Consider the following 13549-nt stretch of genomic DNA (forward strand, 5'->3'; position numbering starts at 1 on the left):
AAAAATTGCCATATTTCGACCTTTTTATTTCTTGAGATAAATGGTTACTATACGTCTATAAGATGCTTATAACACAATATATGCACATATATAGCAATATTATTGCATAATAACAGTATTTAAAATAGTGCGTATTTTGGCCATTTTTCGAAAAAACCCTTACTATAGTACATGGATTTTTCCAAAAAATGGCCATATTTCGACCTTTTTATTTTTCGACATAAATGGTTACTATACGTCTATAAGATGCTTATATCACCATATATGCACATATATAGCAATATTATTGCATAATAACAGTATTTAAAAAAGTGCGTATTTTGGCCATTTTTCGAAAAAATCCATGTACTATAGTACAGGGATTTTTTCAAAAAATTGCCATATTTCGACCTTTTTATTTTTTGACATAAATGGTTACTATACGTCTATAAGATGCTTATAACACAATATATGCACACATATAGCCATATTATTGCATAATAACAGTATTTAAAAAAGTGCGTATTTTGGCCACTTTTCGAAAAAATCCCTTACTATAGTACAGGGATTTTTTTTTAAAAATGGCCATATTTCGACCTTTTTATTTTTTGAGATAAATGGTTACTATACGTCTATAAGATGCTTATAACACAATATATGCACATATATAGCAATATTATTGCATAATAACAGTATTTAAAAAAGTGCGTATTTTGGCCATTTTTCGAAAAAATCCCTAACTATAGTACAGGGATTTTTCAAAAAATGGCCATATTTCGACCTTTTTATTTTTTGACATAAATGGTTACTATACGTCTATAAGATGCTTATAACACAATATATGCACATATATAGCCATATTATTGCATAATAACAGTATTTAAAAAAGTGCGTATTTTGGCCATTTTTCGACCTTGTTATTTTTTGACATAAATGGTTACTATACGTCTATAAGATGCTTATAACACAATATATGCACATATATAGCAATATTATTGCATAATAACAGTATTTAAAAAAGTGCGTATTTTGGCCATTTTTCGAAAAAATCCCTTACTATAATACAGGGATTTTTTCAAAAAATGGCCAAATTTCGACCTTTTTATTTTTTGACATAAATGGTTACTATACGTCTATAAGATGATGATAACGTAATATATGCGCATATATAGCAATATTATTGCATAATAATAGTATTTTAAAAAGTGCGTATTTTGGCCATTTTTGGAAAAAATCCCTGTACTATAATACAGGGATGTTTTCGACTCGACTTTTCGACTATAATGGGATTATTTAACATTATGTATTGAGGTAACATACGCAGACCATATTATTTAATTAAGCAAATTATTCTAATTAAAAATAATAATAAATAATAATTTAAAAATATTATGATATTCAAGTTAAGATACATTTAGCCACCAACAACAAAAAAACAGAAGAAAAAATGCATTTTTTTGTAGTCCATTTATAAAAAACCTTTACTAGTAGAGGTTTTTGTAGTCACAACAATGAGCTCTTATTTTATGAGAAAAGAATTAGGCAATGATACATTATTGTAAACAACATCTTTATTGAATAATCTCCAAACACTAAAATGAAACAGGTGTAAACAATGTACAAAAAAAGCGTATTAAGGTACACAGGAAAACTGAATGTTTAAAATGTCCCACCAAGACAGTCTGCACATGCTCAGAAACGCAATAAGCGCAGGTTGTTTCTTAAATTGAATTAGCAGTATACAAGTATTAAGCTTCCCACTAGGAGACAACACAAATGATCTGACCAATCACAATTCAAACTTGCGCTTGTCATACACTAGGTTTAAATTGCGCCTAAAGCTACACTATCAAACTTAATGTTAGAAAACAAATGCGATGTGCCCATGGACATGACGATGTCATATTACTACCATATTTGGGCACATCACATTTTTTTTTGCAAACTAGTTTGATAGGGTAGACATAGCTTAAATCCTTGCATTGCTTCCCTAATTGGAACCAAACTTTAGCATTTAGTATAAAACGAAAAATCTGGTATTTGGTGATGGCATCTTTTCGAACTACTACAACAAATACTATAGTGTACCATATGTTAGTGTAGGTTATCATGCGCTTAAATCCCTGCATTTAAAACTTAACTTAATTAGGCCTAAAAAGGTATGCTTGCCGTTCATATTAAAATTGTGAATTTGGAAGGCTGGAAGAACGCCCACAAAATTTGAGAAATAAATTTTCTTAAAATTAGTACATATGCCATTTTAAAGTGGAACAAAATCACAGAAAAGCATTTTTTTTTTGCGGATGACGGCAAACAAGTTTGTTTTCACCCTAAGAAACTATCGGATGTATTGTTAAAATAATAACAAATAATACATATATACACCATCTTCTTCATTCACAAAAATATATTAGGAGATAACTAAACTGGTTCTTGTGATGAAATTATTTTGATTTTCTTTTTACCTTGCAATGCAACTCTATGTTAAAGTGAAATTATGATTTTGTATTTATTTTTAAAAAACCCTAAATTATTAAGTTCCAATGAATCATCGTACAATGCCAATTTAGTTTTCATTCGGATATTACAAAAATGTAACAAAGCGTAACAAATGTTTCATCCCAAATTGTTTTGCAGATCATATAATAGAGCAATTTTGTTTGTACACTTTTTGTTGAAGCTATGTCTTCACTATCAAACTATATGGTAGTATTATGCCAAATATGGTAGTGATACGACATACAGTATATGGGCACATAAAGTTTGATAGTGTAGACAGAGCTTTATATTATGATTTTACCCCCTTCCCAACAAACCACCTCTAAAAACATTAAAGCAAAACTGCTTGATCAAAAAGATATACACAAAAGTTAAAATTACAATTTTTCCTGAAAACATTTTTTTTCTTAATTATATCTTTATCATTGAAACAAAAAACTGACCAAAATGATTATAAAATAATTACAAGTGAAAACAGATGTGTATTCTTACACCAAATATGGTAAATATATTACATTTTAAATTAGTTGACTTTCCCTACTTTGGTAAGTTTCTGGCAGTAAGCTCAATTTATAATATGAAGGCGCTAACTATACATTTATAGATTCTCTGTTAGTGCACTACTATAGTACTTCTACAGATTATCATATTGACCCGGCCAAAATGAGAATGTCCAGCTCACAGTATCCACTAGCCACATCATTTAATGTTGACCAACCTTAAAAACTTAAAAACAAATAATGGTGCCCTTACTTAGATACTGTATGTAGAATATACTGTAATTCACTTAGATACTGTATCATATGTAGATTACTGCAATAATCCATTTTCGACGGGGTTCACAATGTAACACTATGGTATATAGATTACCATTTACAGTATCTCAAACTTGTCATATAGTATACATAATTACTGTTTATTTTACAGTAAACGTGTTAGTAATAATATATTTGCATGTAATCGTTATCATTGAGGTATAATTAATTAGCTCTATGGGATATTTTTTTCACATGGAATATAAATTTGTTTTTCGGTATGTTTTCCAGAAATAAACGTTAACATTACAATGATTGGAAGGTGCGCCATAAATATCGTGCCAAAATATAGCTTCTTTCACCTCATTAAAATATGTTAATTAGCACCAGCATTTAATTATTAATATTTATGATTTACATGTACAGTACCTATGACTTTGTACAGAGGTGTACCCTAGGTATTTACACAAATTGCATGACGGCATTCGTTTGATCCAGTGTGAGTTTTAAACTTGCATACTCTATTCGGTGCGTATCTTGTGGTAAATAAAATGTGTACGTTAAGACCCCTCAAATTATGATACTGTCAATCATTGCGCTGAGAAAGCCTAACCTTGCTTGTGATATAAGCTTAAATATTTTGTGGATCAAAACTAATGTACTTCCAAGCATCGTTGCTGAGTCAGTTTTGGTTGCTGTGACTTTACTTGAATAAAACTGAGGTTGATGCCTTTATTTAAGATACATCTGCAAAATTCAACAATATCACTAATTATAGTACACAATAAAAAATATTAATATCATACCAGCCCATTATTCCAAACTCTGTAATGGAAAATATTATATTTTCTACCAATGTATACTTACATGATGCTGTGGATTGGCCAAATTGTCTATGGATTTGGTCATAAGTAAACCGAACAAATGCATCGTATTGTTCTAAAAATGAAAACATAAAATTATATTAGAATAAAACGATTGAGATTACTATAAATTTTTGAGACAAAATAAACAAATACTATACTGTACTCTAAAGCTCTACACTATCAAACTAGTTTGACAAAAAAAAGTGTGTGCCTAAATATGGTAGTGATTTGCCCAAATGTGATACTGATATGACATCGTCATGTCTATATATGGGCACATCACATTAAGTTTGATAGTGCAGACAGAGCTTAATAAGAATTTTAAGGTTTGCTTTAGGTGGACTTACCAGATATTTTTTCATTCAGAATTTTGTCATATTCTTCTTTCATCTGGGTGTCGCGCTCTTTCAAAATACGTTCACATATTATAAGCACTTGTTTTAGCGTAAATAGTGGCTGTTCTTTTCGGCCGGCGGCAGCATCGGCGTTACCGGTATTCATACTTGTCGACGTGCCAGCCGATGACGACGGAGAGTCGGGATAGTGTGATTGCACAAGTTCTTGTGATGATGAGGCCATTGTTTCAGATACATTACAATTGGAAAAACTTTCTTCTGCCGCTAGCTTCTTTTTTCTTTGTATTTTTCTCCATTCAATAGTTATACTATTTGCTAATTGTTCTAAAATATAAATGGTTATTTATTTTTACAATATACTGTATATGTGTTTCTTTTAAATTATTTTTTTTTCAAATGACATTTAATTTTAAACAGGATTTATATATAGATTTGATAATCAGACCACCAGTAAATAAATAAGTTAAAATTACTGGTACACAGTATTATTGTGTACAGTAGCTAATACAATGCAATAAATTGCAGTCCTTTTGTTTGTCTTTCTTTTTTTAAATACACTGTACAATGTACTGTGTTTTTTTTGTTAGTTTACAGTACCATGCAAACATAATTGAAATAAAAAAATAAGTATTTCTATTAATTATTACTAAACACTGGGCTATGCAGAAAAAAAACTCAAGCCATTGTTAAAGGATTATATCTTTTTAAGCAATAAAGGATGCTGTGCTTAGTATAGATGGTTTTACAATTTTTTTGTGAACAAAAAAAACAGGATATAGCAACTGGTATTGGATTATCATCCCAGGAAATGACATCAAAATCCAAAGATTTTCAGTTTAAATGCTTTCAATTGGATGGAGTAATTTAATGATAAAATCTTTAACATTACAATTAATTAGAATTACAAGATTTAACGTCTCGGTTATATACTGTACCCCTAGACCCCATTTTTAGCCTTTACCATTTGCGGTTTTTTTATTTGGCCATACATCCCTAATTTTGTTTTCTCTGTAAATTTACACCATAATGATAAAAAACTTATACATATTATTCATTCGCAACTGTTAAGAAAATTGGGCTTGGCAATTCAAACACTTCTTTTGTTGTGCAACACCTTTATACAAATCATCTGACCTAAGTTGACCTCTGCCTTTATTTGCATTTGAAACAGCTGATCAATAAAATAGTTCAAAAGCAGAGGCCTACACACAGAATTCTTTAAAAGAACAAATTTCCATAAACCAGAGGCCTATGAATAAAGGTTTAGGCCTATATAGTGTGGCTTAAGAGTAATTATATAGGCTTAAACTTAGGCTAGGTCGTGTGACTGATGGGTCAATTTATAATAATATAAATATTTAACACAGCAACAGCAACCAAAATAGACCAGTACCAAAAGGGCAGAAAGGTCACCTTCAATTCAATAAATGTATGAGAAACACCCTACCTCTATTCAAGAATTTCGATGATACATTTTCAAACGGTGACGGTTTCTTGCACTGTTGTTGTGGTGGGGTAGATGGTTTTAAAACTGGCATACATCTCCTTCGCTTTGGGGAAGCAGAAGGGCTGTGTAGTGGATCAAAATCTAGTGTCCGTTTCAAAGTAGCGCAAGCCATTGTTTTGAAATAACACCGAAAAGAACGGACAGTTAAACGTTCCCTCTACCACTACAACCGAGGTTTATTCAAATAATTTATCCTTTAGCTCCACCTTAGATATATTATCTAAACACTGATACGCACAAACTAGTATTTTATATCGTCTACGGGCTTGATTTACAGGATTCTTCTCAGTCCTTATATCTATCTTCAATGTCAACAGACCCACCGACAATTCAAAATGGCTGTGTTTCTGAATAAAGCAGCCTCGATTTCGATCTCAGATTCTATCGGCGTTCCTTTGACTCTTGGGGGCGCTCTATCTATAAAATATTTTACGGTGGCCTTTATTGACCTTACTCGATCGGAAAAATTAAATACTATTTAAATTTTGTATATATTGTCGTGAACAAAATTGATATTGCCGCCAGCAAAATGGATATAATTGTCTTGAGAAAAACTGATATTTAATTTAAGTCCTTGATTTTACTGGAAAAGTATTACTATTGGTCCCTAATTCTGCTGGGAACTTACTGGCCACCGTAACTAAATCAACTTTATACCGTACACTAATATCAGTTTTTCTGAAATACCATAGTATATAATAATTATAGTACAGATCTAAAAAAAAACGTACAATATTTCTTTATATTTTATTATTTTATTTTCATATATATTCTTTAAATTTTAAGAAAATAATTCATTTTCATAAATGTACTACACTAACATTATAATTTAAGTTAAGTCTAACTTACAAATTTCAATTATCAAATCTAATAAAATATAATTGTAAAGTATAAAACTGGAATGTCTTGATAAAGCACTTATTTATGTCAAAATGTCAACATGATTAAAAACAAAGTAGGCCCTATCTTAGATTTATTTTTACAGCAATAGCCTCTTGATATGGGGAGCCTTATAGTAAGATTGGTAGAAAATTACTTAGTTTTTAAGGTAAAAATCTTCAGATGTACATTACTGGTAAATAAATACAAATTGAGTATTCCTGAGTAATTAATACAGTTACTGTTATTTTAAGTAATCTCTGTCAAACTATGTTTATCTATCTTTATTCTTTTTAAGTAAAAACAAATGTCTTTTACTGCATAAGTACCAACACCAACAAAGACTGGTGCTAATGCACTTTCACAATTTTAAAACATTCGCTCCTTGTGCGGCGGTGATGGTGAGTGACCGTGGAAGTCTTATGCCCAGTTTTAGGTGCGAAAGTGCAGTAGCGCCCAAAGACCAGCATATTGTAGTAATTTAAACTGTTGCAAAATATAATACATAATTTACCAATATGATAAAAAAAAAAATAATTAAATAAAAAATGTAGTTGCAAATTTGCTTTTCTATATTGGAATGTTTTTATACAAATATAAAACTAGTTATAGATATTGCACCCTCATACTAGAATAAAAGATGGACAACTCAGTGCCCTATAACATAACGAGACTGAATATAATATTAATTATTTGATGTTCACTTGACATGGTTCGACTAGATTGTCTGAAATTAATTATAAACGCAATTGGATTATATACATGTTTATGTATGTATTCATATGCATACCATGTGATTTATGTGGTTTAATTTTTTTATCTATAATTACAGTATGCTAACCAAAGCATTGTATGTCATGTATGGTCAGCCAGTTGTATTTTAAGCATTGAGAAACTAATGACATGTTTGCCTATGATTTTAGTCATAGCAATAAAGAACTATCCTATAGAACACAAACAAACAACCCTATTTTAGACCAATATAAAGAGTTTGTGTTGAGTAGAATACAAAGTATACCAAGAAAAAAACCTGGTTTCATTGGTGTAGTGGAATGATAAAAAATATGACAAATTCTAAATCATTTATCCTTTTTCTTTTCATTTGTATACTCTTGTTCATCATCTACATACAAGTTACGATTTAAAGGATATACTATCTGTAAAGCTATACCACAAGACCCTAGAAAAATAGCAATGATGCTTGGACAATATACACTGTATTCCATTGTGACACCACTCACTAGTGGTGCCACAGTGCGCGATATGGACATCACAGAAGTTGTAAGGCCCAGAAGAGATCCCGTGTCGGACACACCGCCGCGCTGTATTCCGATATCCACTGCGCAAACTCTAGATATTGAATTAAAAATGGATAGAAAGGTTTTAAACAACATAAAATATAATAATGATGGTGACAGTGTCATAAGAATAAGAGTAATAGTCATGCCAATGGAGGAATGTTTAAATAAACGAGAAAGGTTATTGTAATACCGAACCACGTGCCCAACCATCATTCCAGACAGTGTACTGATCAAGCTACCGTAAGAAATAATCCAACCATTTATCTTTGGTGTTGTTTCGAATCGTTGCTCGAGTAACAATGTGAAATTACTCCGGAACATCATCATACAGAGACCAAGCAGGAAACGTATCGCAAATAAATCTGGCTGTGTTTTTGCGATTTTCTTGAATGCGGAAAAGAAGCCCTTAATGTTGATGCTATGATCATCGGTAGTAAACTTTTCAATAGATGCTGTTCTTTTAACATGTTCCTTTGGTGATGATGACACAAAGAAGAAGACAAGAGCTATGGTAAAACAAAAGAGTATAATTTAATTGCATTTGATAAATTAGTGTGGCAACTGAGAGTAAACATTTCCTTACAAAGTTTTCAGGAAACTGTTTGGTAGTATAAAATCATAATAATAATATTCTGGATTTATATAGCGCCTAATATTGTGAACCTCTAAGCGCTGTACATATTATTACCCCAGTCATTTTTGGATCAAACACGTATGGAAACATACTCCCATAATGTTACAGCTAGTAATCAGCCCAAAGTTGTGTCTTGACCTTACCAGGTACCCATTTGTAAGCCTGGGTGGAGAGAGGCAAACGTAAGTAAAGTGTCTTGCCTAAAGATACAAGCAATGCAACGAGCATTGGATTCGAACCCATGATCAGTAGTCCAACACACTGCGGCACACGCAGTATGGCAATGATACTTTAGAAGTTTGAAATACTGTCTGAAACTCACCTAAATTTACCATAAACGTGAGGAATGTCAGAAAACACACTCTACCAAATCGAGCTGAATCTTCAGCAATGTAACCACCGAGTACAGGGCCTATAATGAATCCTGCTGTGCTGATGGCATTGTAACGGCCAAACATCTCAGCACGCTGATGGGCTGGTGTGATGTCAGCTAACTGTGATTTTGCTAAAGACTGTGTTTGCTTAAATATGCCTGAACATAATATAAGGATTAAAAGTTAGTCATGAATGCATAGATTCAACATATATTAATTTGTTAAATTGAGAAAAACTTCATCTAAAAGACTTTATTATAAGATACAAAAATGCATGTTTCCTATCTTGTTGGTATGAGAAACCTTTGTTGTACTAACCTAGTGGTATTCTTGTTAACACTACCAAGGTCACACTGTTTGCAATACCCATTAATCCATATGAAACTCCAGTAATTAAAATACACCAGAACAATACACGATGATGACCAAATATATCACTAAACCTGCCCTGTTAAAGAAAAACCACTGTAATTAATAATATCCTAGATTTAAATAGCACCTAATGTTGTGAAACCTCTAAGTGTCATTTTTTGCATCAAACATGTATGGAAACATACTCCCATAATGCAGCTAGTAATCACCGCAAAGTTGTGTCTTGATCTAACCGGGTACTCATTTATACACCTGGGTGGAGAGAGGCAAACGTAAGTAAAGTATATTGGCTAAGGATACAAGCAATGCGGCAGAGTTGGATTCGAACCGCAATCTCACGATCAGTAATCCAACGTCCAACACACTGCGCCACACACCCTTATAACAGTACCAGTGGCGTAACGACTTTGAGCGCTTACCTGTGTTACACCACAGTACAAGGTAAGGGAACATGGTAAAATCTCCACGACACGGGAAGCCAAGACCAGCTTTATATTATAAATAGGCATGGACATGACAGCTGTTTTATGCACTTTTTGGGTTGTATGACCCACTATATGACTCCTGGGAGAGGTGTGTCATTTACAAATAATTATTGACGCAGGGGTGCGAAAACAAAGCTAGATGGTACGTTATATCAATGAACAATGGTGTGTCAATGTCCGTCACCTTAAACAACATGGTCACAGTGCGTCAAAATGCGTGCATCATGGCCATCTAAAGGTAAGTCATATTTTTTATGCACAGGTGTGTCATGGTATTCATAAGGTATGACGCACATCGGATAAATGATGCACTTCTCCCGGGGGTAGTATAGTGGGTCATACAATTGACAAGTGCATTAGACACACTGTAACCTATTAATGAAACCACTTACAATCACTGGTCCTGAAAAGAACTGCAAAAACCCATAGACAGACACTAAGATGAATAAGAAAAAAAAAATTTTTTAATACAGTATAACAATTAATATTTAATAAAAATATGCAAATAACAATTTCATTTATATTTTTAAAATATTATTTTAAAAATGTTGTTACTCACTAACTGCACCAACAACTCCTGGAGATGCTCCAAGGCTTGACATATACTTTGTCAGATGAGGAATCAACATAGCAACTCCTAGAAAATCCTACAAAATAATATGATGAAAATGTATATTAATTATGAATTATGATTCTACTCTATTCTAGTATTCTAGTAGGCTAGATAGTCACTACTAAACCTACCTAAACTAGACTCTACCTACTAGCTACTGTAAGTCTACCTATAAACTAGCTTAATTTAGTAAAGTAGTAGGCCTACTGTACGACGTATAAACAAACTACTAGGCTAGGCCTACTATTAATAATTATTTATTAATAATTACTACTACTACTTACTAGCTATTAGGCTAGAAGTAGTAGGCTAGCCCCTAGCTAGGCTAGGCTTCTAATAATATAATTAGGCCTCCTATAAATAATATAATAAAGAGTAGGCCTAGGCCTATATACTATTATAGTCTTTTATTAGGGCCAGCCAGCCTCCTTCCTTTCTAGCTAGTAGTAGCCTCATAGCCTAGGCCTACAATACTACAGTACTAGGGCCTAAGATAGGCCCCACTAGCCTAGCCTAGCCTAACTACCTAGCCTAGCCTAGGCCTACCCTGCCTGTAACCCTCCTCTATCTAATTTCTATAGGCTAGGCCTAGGCCTCCTAGTAGTAGCCGACCAGCCGGATTTATTGTTTACGAATTGATCTGTATGTGTTTCGACGGAATTAGTGAACAAATAATGAACTTTACTAGAAATCCAACAATACACAAACAAATTTGCAGTTTATTCATTTTTGTTTTGCTGTCGCTGGTAGACGCCATCTTGATTTGTTTTCATGTCTTGTTGGCCAATAGATGGCGTCCTATGTTCTGGTTACCGGTGAATTTCACTTCTTTGCAAAAAGCTGCTCATCGAAAGCAAAAATGAAGCACCCCCTCGTAGGTTTGTTTTATGTGAATCAAAAAAAATATTCGATTAAAAATCTCTGAACTTGGAATGTACGAATTGTACGTCAAAATGTATCTGATCATTTTCCTTGTGGTGTTACGTAAGAGGTTTATTAACCTATAAAAGATGACCTGTTTATACACCAGTAATAAATTATATAGCTGATAATTCGATGTGATATTTTAAATCCAGTTAAAGCTTAAGTTCATCCATTGAGATGAAAATAAAAACACAGTAATGTGAAAATATACGAGCATCTGATATAATAATGAAGTACTGTACTCTGATGCAGAGACAAAATAACAAAGTTTCATTAACTGCGTTTTTGCAAACATGGTCGGATATATTATAGTTGATCTGAAATGATAGGTTTTGACAAAGACGGACATTCTACCGAAATCGAATTATTAATGAATGCATTTCATTAAAATGAGAAGAATCTCTTGTTAAGCTATGCTCAGACGTTCAGTCTAGTCGATGAAATTCAAATGCTTCATGCATGCAGTATACCTAAGAGTAATTAGTCACGTGATACATCTATTGATGCATGCTGGACATAATATAATATCGTCAAGTTTAGCAAAATTGAACACTCGGTGAAGCATCACGCGCGCGTACAAAATGTAGTATGTCTTTGAACGCCGCCTACCATAAAATATAATACGATGATATAATAATACCAATTTTCCAGATTAATTTCTTGAATTATGGAAACTACGGGTTATTTTGCTGTAGTACTTAGTATTTCATTGTTCATTCTCGCTGTATAATTACGTCATCTCATAGCTTTGTGTTTGTAAACTTTTATTGTATAAGCAGGGAGTTGTAATCCCTGGTATAAATAACTAAATAAGTAACAAGACCATGGATTTTATTGTGGGCGATAAAAACGCATAACGCGTTTCAGAATAAAATAATATATTATGGAAACAGAGGGAAAACAGGATATTCAATGTGATGATGAGGAGGAGGAAGATGATGATGATGAAGATGAGGATATCCAATGATGATGATGATGGTGATGATGATGATGATGATGAGGAAGATGATGATGAGGATATCCAATGATGATGATGATGGTGATGAGTGATGATGATGATGCTGCTGCTGCTGCTGATGATGATGATGAGAGGATTAGGCATGAGGCACGGTGGGATGGGGAATACAACGATGATAATAGGATGAATCAGGTTATTTTATAATATCACTACTACTAATGATGCCAAGATGTTAGTTAGTAATGATGGTTAAGATGTTATCTAATGATGAATCAATATATTAGTGATTTAAGACAAATAATTCAGAAATAAATGTCAACTTTGTTATCATCACGTGACAGATTTAATTAATCTGTTGTTTGAAGCGTCATGACTGTTGTATTTCGATTTCAACATGTTGTACATGTCATGATTATGCGTTAAAATGTTAGAATATAGAGAGTCGTCGTTCTTTCGCGTCTCTATTACGTCGACAAATTAAATCCAATCATTCATTATTTTTATTTCTGTATCTTCAATTTCGTCACCCGGATTCTTAATTATATATCAATCGCCTTTCGTCTAATGAGAAGGTAACAATCGAAGAATGCTTCATGCGTGATGTCATCATTACGTCATCCACGAACGTCATACTCAATAGCATTCGCTTCAAATGCGACTATTATACAAAATCTATTGAATCCCGGAAAATCACTCGGGGTCTGTTGTTTTGCGCTGAGAGAGAAACCTTAGCAACGTATGTAATGATTATTTATTGTCGGTAGACATCTTAGAAAAAATTAAATTAATTTTAAAATACCAACAATATTCATCATTTATAATTGTCATCGCCGGCATCATCACATCATATCATTAGTAAACCTATACGAATAATATTTGTAGCTAAGTCAGACATCAAAGTAGGGTAAAACATTCAATTATTAACTATCCATATTATTATATACTATATATTATTAAATATTATTATTGTAAATTAATATTATCATCACCAACAAACTAGAAGAAGTTCTCATTCAGTTTTTTTAACATTTGTTATCGTATTATAAT

The 13549-nt window shown here is 32.5% G+C and overlaps 2 protein-coding genes across 2 annotated transcripts; both read right to left on the reverse strand.

Annotated features, from left to right (window-relative positions):
- Nucleotides 1–1530: 1530 nt before the first annotated feature.
- On the reverse strand, nucleotides 1531–6314 carry LOC144847752 (akirin-2-like). The gene is made up of 4 exons (XM_078704260.1): nucleotides 5903–6314; nucleotides 4447–4779; nucleotides 4101–4172; nucleotides 1531–3980 (listed from the first exon to the last, which is right to left on the reverse strand). Exons 1-4 carry the CDS (start codon nucleotides 6072–6074, stop codon nucleotides 3970–3972), a joined length of 588 nt encoding a protein of 195 aa, XP_078560386.1. The 5' UTR covers nucleotides 6075–6314; the 3' UTR covers nucleotides 1531–3969.
- Nucleotides 6315–6697: 383 nt separating this feature from the next.
- Nucleotides 6698–11369, reverse strand: LOC144847651 (major facilitator superfamily domain-containing protein 9-like). Its single transcript, XM_078704135.1, has 6 exons — nucleotides 11306–11369; nucleotides 10567–10654; nucleotides 10400–10443; nucleotides 9469–9598; nucleotides 9099–9308; nucleotides 6698–8648 (listed from the first exon to the last, which is right to left on the reverse strand). The coding sequence occupies exons 1-6, from the start codon at nucleotides 11345–11347 to the stop codon at nucleotides 7921–7923; spliced, it is 1242 nt and encodes a 413-aa protein (XP_078560261.1). The 5' UTR covers nucleotides 11348–11369; the 3' UTR covers nucleotides 6698–7920.
- Nucleotides 11370–13549: the final 2180 nt, after the last annotated feature.

The sequence above is a fragment of the Antedon bifida genome, chromosome 7 (assembly GCF_963402885.1).
Source record: "Antedon bifida chromosome 7, ecAntBifi1.1, whole genome shotgun sequence".
Lineage (NCBI taxonomy): Eukaryota > Metazoa > Echinodermata > Crinoidea > Comatulida > Antedonidae > Antedon > Antedon bifida.

What these genes read in the sequence shown, in the direction of transcription:
- LOC144847752 (XM_078704260.1), bottom strand. Translation starts at nt 6,074, where the DNA reads ATGGCTTGCGCTACTTTGAAACGGACACTAGATTTTGATCCACTACAC. An exon ending in ATCGAAATTCTTGAATAGAG is followed by an intron (nt 4,780 to 5,902) that starts GTAGGGTGTTTC and finishes TTTATATTTTAG; the next exon opens with AACAATTAGCAAATAGTATA. An exon ending in TCTGAATGAAAAAATATCTG is followed by an intron (nt 4,173 to 4,446) that starts GTAAGTCCACCT and finishes TTTCATTTTTAG; the next exon opens with AACAATACGATGCATTTGTT.
- LOC144847651 (XM_078704135.1), bottom strand. Translation starts at nt 11,347, where the DNA reads ATGAATAAACTGCAAATTTGTTTGTGTATTGTTGGATTTCTA. An exon ending in TCTTTTCAGGACCAGTGATT is followed by an intron (nt 9,599 to 10,399) that starts GTAAGTGGTTTC and finishes TTTCTTTAACAG; the next exon opens with GGCAGGTTTAGTGATATATT. An exon ending in GTTAACAAGAATACCACTAG is followed by an intron (nt 9,309 to 9,468) that starts GTTAGTACAACA and finishes TATTATGTTCAG; the next exon opens with GCATATTTAAGCAAACACAG.